The 7,115-nt window shown below is 45.2% G+C and overlaps 1 protein-coding gene across 1 annotated transcript in view; it reads right to left on the reverse strand.

Annotated features, from left to right (window-relative positions):
• The window catches only part of cpne2 (copine II), a gene marked incomplete at both ends in the record, with an annotated part of 57,429 nt that extends 50,809 nt beyond the window's left edge, over positions 1-6,620 (reverse strand). Inside the window, one exon of the mRNA XM_083654542.1 lies at positions 6,444-6,620. Within this exon, the coding sequence (XP_083510668.1) occupies positions 6,444-6,620 (177 nt within the window). The remainder of the gene's footprint in view (positions 1-6,443) is intronic.
• Between the last annotated feature and the right edge of the window lie 495 nt (positions 6,621-7,115).

Here is a 7,115-nt window from a genome sequence, read left to right on the forward strand (position 1 = left end):
TCTCTGTGCACTCTAAACCAGGTGGTCGGGTGACTAATGCGCATTCTGGCTATGCTATTCTCCAGCCTGACTCGCCCAGAACACACTGAATAGAGGGAACAGTTCTATTCTATTCTATTCTATTCTATTCTATTCTATTCTATTCTATTCTATTCTATTCTATTCTATTCCTTCTGCCTCTTTCCATTCTGGGACTCAATTACATCTGTCCCTCTCTCTCCATTCACATGCATTTGACAACACACTTCAAAATGTATTTGACCAGTGTATATTCTGCATTGTTTCTTGTTATATTTGATGACAGTGTTGGTAATGTTTGTGGCTGTTTCAATGCTCACGAATAAAAGTTGGCGAATTGTGAAAAGTTAACTCTGTTGATTTGAATTCCATTCTGGCTCATAAAGTGCAAAGTGAGTTTATATTTAAATAATTTGTTCTCATGACCCCAAAATGATTTTGTAAGCATGATGCTTTGAGTGTGCTAATCTCCTCGTGCTAAGTGCTAAGGCTTTGAATCATCCTACAGTACAGTAACACGATGTGCTCAAGGGGCCGCGAAGGGCTTTGGCAACATCATATCATAAATAATAATATAACAGATTTCCATTTGCTCAGAATACATTTGGGACACATTTTAATCTTCTCTTGAACTCATGACTCAATCTTTGAAGACAGCTGTTTGCCCACAAACTGGGTGCAGTGCAGACAGTTTGAGGTGAAAAGTTGACATGATTGTAAACAGTGTTGGGCAGTAATGCGTTACTTAGTAACGCGTTACTATAATTAGTTACTTTTTTAGTAACTAAGTAATTTAAGGCGTTACAGTTTCCAAAACAGTAATTATATTACAGTTACTAATCCAAGTAACGCATGCGTTACTGCGTTACATCATTGCCTGCCAGAATGCAGTGTTTTCTATGTAAAAGAAGAAAAGATTTTTTTTTATCCTCACGGAGTAGAGCTGACGTGTATGTGCGCGCGACAGCGTCAGAGCGTGCACGCCGGCTAATTCAAGACAAACCGAAGCATGATGGAGTCCGAAGAAGGAGACGAGCAAGAGAAATATGCGTTCAAAAGCTGGAACATTATTGCCCTTTGTAAACTATGTGCGAGCAGCTTGGCAGATGCTACCTATTTGCACTGTTGACTCGCCCTCATATCGATGCATCATAGAGAAAATAGCCACGAAGAACAATATCAAGCTGCCACACAGAGAAAGACGTTTGCTGGCTACCTCGAGAGAGAATATGCGGGGATGGAGGCTAACTTGAAGGCGACGCTGGGTGAGGTAGACTTGGGTGTTGTAACAGTTCACTGGATTAACAGATACACTTTGGGTAAGTGTTGTACACTTTGTTACTTCCTAACCTTCTGGTCAAACTCTTCTGACCGTCAGACGGCCCAGGGAATGTTGACAGATCAGCATCACTTTTCTTTCAGTAACGAAGCTTGAAACGTTTGCATTGAGGCTGTGTTGTTTTATTACCACTCCGACAGTAACAGCATCTTTCTTTACACTCACGGTATCTGTCTGACTCTCTCATTTCACGTCCTTTCTCGTGTGAAGCTAGCCAGTCTTAACACACCACTTCCTGTTCTTTCTAACCAAATTTCAAAGTAAAATGCCTTTGGCGTTTCTTTTAACATAGCCTATATAATACCAAAGCGAAAATAATTAATACAGTGACATGCTAGACATGTAACAACTTAAGTGTAAGGTATTTGGGGTAAAAAAAAAGAAGAAGAAGTAACTAGTAACGTAACTAGTTACTTTTGAAAAAGTAATCAGTAAAGTAACTTGTATTACTTTTTTAAGGAGTAATCAGTAACTAATTACTTTTCCAGAGTAACTTGCCCAACACTGATTGTAAACTGCTCACATGGATGACATATTTTGAATTCAAAGTGGTGAATTTCGACAAAAATTGACTAGTTTGCATCCCTGAGAGAGTGAGATTCAATTAGGAGCTTACATAGCTGTCTTCTCCTTCCCTTGGCCTTGGTCAGACAAATGTGATCCTTTGTGCCTGTGTAACTGCAGGTCAAGTCTATGTGAGGCCGCATCTACATAGCTGAAGGTTTAATTTGAAACCCTTTGTAGCACTGATGACTGTGAAGAAACCAGACTGTGTGCGTCACATATTTTGTGTCTGGAAAATGTGTAAATCAACAGTTGAAGCTTGTAGTGAAATGTGGATTTGGGGAAAGAAAAGGAAAAAAAGAGGAAAACACTCCAGATAGGCAAACAGCCTTCTAACGAGAAGCCAAAACCCTCAGAGCAAAGACAGCCTGCTAACGAGAAGCCATAACCCTCCGAGCAAAGACAGACGTCACCCAGTGGTTTCTGGGAAGTGTTGTGTGTCGTGTTGATGGAGGTGTGCCTGACGCTGTATGTTGGACGCGGGGAGAATAATAAATCCTGGCGTCTCGTGTGGAGTCGTCCAAAGTTGGAGTTGTCTCCGTCTTTCAGAAACAAAGATCTTGGGCTCTATTCTCCCGCTATTAGTGGGCGTGGTCACGCGCATTCCCGAGCGAGCAGAGAGGAGTGTGAGAGAGAAAGCGGGCGAGCAGAGAGGAGTGAGAGAGAGAAAGCGGGCGAGCAGAGAGGAGTGAGAGAGAGAAAGCGGGCGAGCAGAGAGGAGTGTGAGAGAGAAAGCGGGCGAGCAGAGAGGAGTGAGAGAGAGAAAGCGGGCGAGCAGAGAGGAGTGTGAGAGAGAAAGCGGGCGAGCAGAGAGGAGTGTGAGAGAGAAAGCGGGCGAGCAGAGAGGAGTGAGAGAGAGAAAGCGGGCGAGCAGAGAGGAGTGAGAGAGAGAAAGCGGGCGAGCAGAGAGAAGTGAGAGAGAGAAAGCGGGCGAGCAGAGAGGAGTGTGAGAGAGAAAGCGGGCGAGCAGAGAGGAGTGTGAGAGAGAAAGCGGGCGAGCAGAGAGAAGTGTGAGAGAGAAAGCGGGCGAGCAAAGAGGAGTGTGAGAGAGAAAGCGGGCGAGCAGAGAGGAGTGTGAGAGAGAAAGCGGGCGAGCAGAGAGGAGTGAGAGAGAGAAAGCGGGCGAGCAGAGAGGAGTGTGAGAGAGAAAGCGGGCGAGCAGAGAGGAGTGTGAGAGAGAAAGCGGGCGAGCAGAGAGGAGTGTGAGAGAGAAAGCGGGCGAGCAGAGAGGAGTGAGAGAGAGAAAGCGGGCGAGCAGAGAGGAGTGAGAGAGAGAAAGCGGGCGAGCAGAGAGGAGTGTGAGAGAGAAAGCGGGCGAGCAGAGAGGAGTGTGAGAGAGAAAGCGGGCGAGCAGAGAGGAGTGTGAGAGAGAAAGCGGGCGAGCAGAGAGGAGTGTGAGAGAGAAAGCGGGCGAGCAGAGAGGAGTGTGAGAGAGAAAGCGGGCGAGCAGAGAGGAGTGTGAGAGAGAAAGCGGGCGAGCAGAGAGGAGTGTGAGAGAGAAAGCGGGTGAGCAGAGAGGAGTGAGAAAGAGAAAGCGGGCGAGCAGAGAGGAGTGTGAGAGAGAAAGCGGGCGAGCAGAGAGGAGTGTGAGAGAGAAAGCGGGCGAGCAGAGAGGAGTGAGAGAGAGAAAGCGGGCGAGCAGAGAGGAGTCAGAGAGAGAAAGCGGGCGAGCAGAGAGGAGTGTGAGAGAGAAAGCGGGCGGGCAGAGAGGAGTGAGAGAGAGAAAGCGGGCGAGCAGAGAGGAGTCAGAGAGAGAAAGCGGGCGAGCAGAGAGGAGTGTGAGGGACGACCAGATGCGGGTGCTATTTGAGAAAAGGTGCGAGCCTCGTTGAGCCTCCTCCGTGGGCTTTTGTTTCTGTCCACGTTGCCATAGTAACGGCTGGTAATTTCACATCGGAGCCGCATGCCCTGCTGACCGTCAGCTAGCTACAACCTGAGGCTCTCGCCTACACATACAAGTACACAAATACACACACACACACACACACACACACACACAAGCCTGCTCGCCCTGTTGACCAGCTGTTAGCTACAAAGCCTTGAGGTACCAACCCACACTCACAGCACGGCTCACCAAAACTTCATCCGCAACTTCCACTGGAGCTTCTTCAGCTTCTCGCTCATGTTCATGTTCATCTCTCTCTGCTCCGGCATGATGCATCTCATCTCATCTCCTCTCATCTCATCATTTTAACATCAATAAATCATCACCACATTCATTCTGAGACATGCGTATAACCAGCATAACCATCGCTGAAAAGACTGGTTGCATTTTGCAGAACTGGTGGACTGCTTTACAGCACAAAGGGAAATTGCTTTACGGCACACAAAAAACAAAACTTTGTAGCTCTGGGCGGGGAACAACTGAGATAAAGAGAAAATGGTTCAGTCTAAAAAGCATGTTTGATGCCTTCATATTATCTTATTACCGTAAATTCCGGACTATAAGCCGCACCTTTTTTCCCGTTTTTTGGCCTTTTTTGGCCCCTGCGGCTTATATAACGGTGCGGCTTATCTATGGATTTAAAAAAAAAAAAAAAAAAAAAAAAAAAAAAAAAAATCTCTCTTTTTTAGCACTCTTTCTAACTATAAATCCACTTCTGTTTTAATTTCCTCTCTTGCCCTCTTTTCACCACACTGTATGACACTGTATGACACTGTGTGCACTGTAAAAAACAACACAGGTGGTGTTGTGTTATGTTGTTTTGTTGAAATGTTAATAAATGGGAGCTTCCTCAAACAGCCATCTCTTTCCCGACAATCCCCTCTGTGCATGAACCCTTACATATGGTAATTAAACATTAAAACACAATAAAAAAAAAAATACCATTAAAACACCCGCGGCTTATAGTCCGGTGCGGCTTATATATGTAAAAAAACAGTCAACTTTGCAGGTGCGGCTTATACACCGGTGCGCCTTATAGTCCGGAATTTACGGTAATTAACTAACGTTAGTTTAGAGACCTAAGTTACCTGTTGGGCCACAGACTAAAAACAATAAAATTACAGCTTGAGTTCACCCGAAACTAGCAGCTGGTCCGACCAGACGGTGAGAGGTTACTGTTGGGGTAGATTTGGTTCATCAACACAGTATAAAATAAGCACAAGCAAATGTCAGATAGGTCAGACCACCATTTAACTAGGGTATATATCTTTATAACAATTATGACTGAAAATGACAACATAAATTAACAATAAGCAGGTTTGTGATGTCTCCACAAGTCAAATCAATCGGCAGGTGTCTACCTGGAAGTAACTTGTGTTGTGAACACAATGTCACGGTGCTTCAGGCTATACACAACTTTATTCCACCTCCACTATTCTAGCTGCATATTTTCACCCTCACTGGCTTCTTCTCTTGACCTTCAACCCTCATGCAGAGGTCACGAGGCAGGGGAGGTGCAGCGGGGACCAGCAGCAGCATCCTCTTTGCAACAGGAAGCTTATGGTAAATGTGTTTTTTTTTTTACTTAAAGTCCCTGGAAACCAAAATCCACAAAAACGTTCTAACTATGTTATTTAGGGTCTTATGTTAGTAATTTTGTGCCTCCGAAATTATTATACATTACTTTCAACCCAAAGCCTTAAAATCCCCACTTTTCTACAAGATTCTACAAAGTACTTCCTCATTGAAGACAGCAGTGCGTGAGGTGCTAAAACGCAGGAGCTTATGACGTCATAAGCTCTATATAACCTTTGTACACGCGCGCAATCCGCACCCACCTATGGCAAGTCCGTTCTTTGCCCCCAGTGACAGCGCTCCCTCGCTGTCCGTCTCCCTGTGCCGTCTGCCGTCTGAGATTAGCAAGGTGTCGGGTTTCAAGCCATGCGCTCCTCTCTCTCTCTCTCTCTCTCTCTCTCTCTCTCTCTCTCTCTCTCTCTCTCAGAAACAGAGAGAGAGAGGAGAGAGAGAGAGAGAGAGAGAGAGAGAGAGAGAGAGAATGGACAGAGATCTCTTCCTCTCAGAGCCACGGAGCAACGCGCGAACACACACACACACACACACACACACACACACACACACACACACACACACACACACGGTGTGTGCACTCATCTCTCTTTCTCTCTCTCTCCGTTTCCCTCCCCCCTCTCGCGCTCTCCAAGACAGAAATTTCCCTGCTGTAGATGGGACACGCCCACACATTCCGCGGGAGATAATACACTCTAAAAAATAATCGATTAACATGCGTTTTGCCACACCTGTCAAACCTAAATTTATATACTTTGCAACGTTCATCATCGTTCAAATTTGGCTGGTGGCTTATTAACATAGGGTCCTGTGATGTGATGAACTCAAAATGCTAAATAATAAAGAAATATTTCTGGTTTCCAGGGACTTTAACATAACTTTTTATAGATCATCTTTTTATACTTAGCGCCAAACTTTGTTTTTCTACCTACTTTCTCAGATGGATGGACGGACAACCTGAAACCATAATGTAGGTATCTCTTCAGCCATTTCTCCACAATCTGTCCTTTTTTATTATCCTCCTCTTAATATCTCCAAAAACATCCTTACCTCCACCCAGTTGCCGTCCACCTCATGGAAGAGCACACAGAAGGGGTCTGACTTGGAGGCTACGTCTCTGTCCAACAGGCTGGCTGCAGTGACAGAGAGCTCCACCCGGGTGATGCAGTGCTGCCGCCCGACACTTGGGGTCTGGCCATCAGTGGCTGAGCCTAGAGTGTAGGCCATGGTCAGAGGGTCAGAACCAAATACCCTGTGGGGGGAGATTAATAAATCAATTATAGTGATCGTCCGTTTTTGTGTGATTTTACCTTAATTATTCTAAAAAGAAATGTTGTTGCTTCTGTAAACACATCACTTTCCGTGCAGGCAGCAGAGGATTTCTCCAGGGAAAGAGGGACTCCTCATGTGTTAGAACAGCTTAATGTAAAAGCTTTGTAAGTTGGTTATAGAATGAATCATTATTGTATGGTTTTAACTGGCGATAGAGAGTAAGCCAACCAAACATGCAGAAAAAGTGGCAGATTATTTCAATAAGATCAAATATAACACCATACACATCACACACCAACCCACGTCAGCTGTCTCTTGCCATTGGTACTCTGAAAACTTCAAGTGAAGTTGAACAAGTTCAACTCAACTCGACACTGAATACAAATGCTGGAGGCTTGGCTGAACCATAGACACAGGTGGACAGATTTTCCAGGACTGCAAAATTGCATC

Source organism: Poromitra crassiceps (genome assembly GCF_964638095.1).
Source record: "Poromitra crassiceps genome assembly, chromosome: 18".
Taxonomy (NCBI): Eukaryota; Metazoa; Chordata; class Actinopteri; order Beryciformes; family Melamphaidae; genus Poromitra; species Poromitra crassiceps.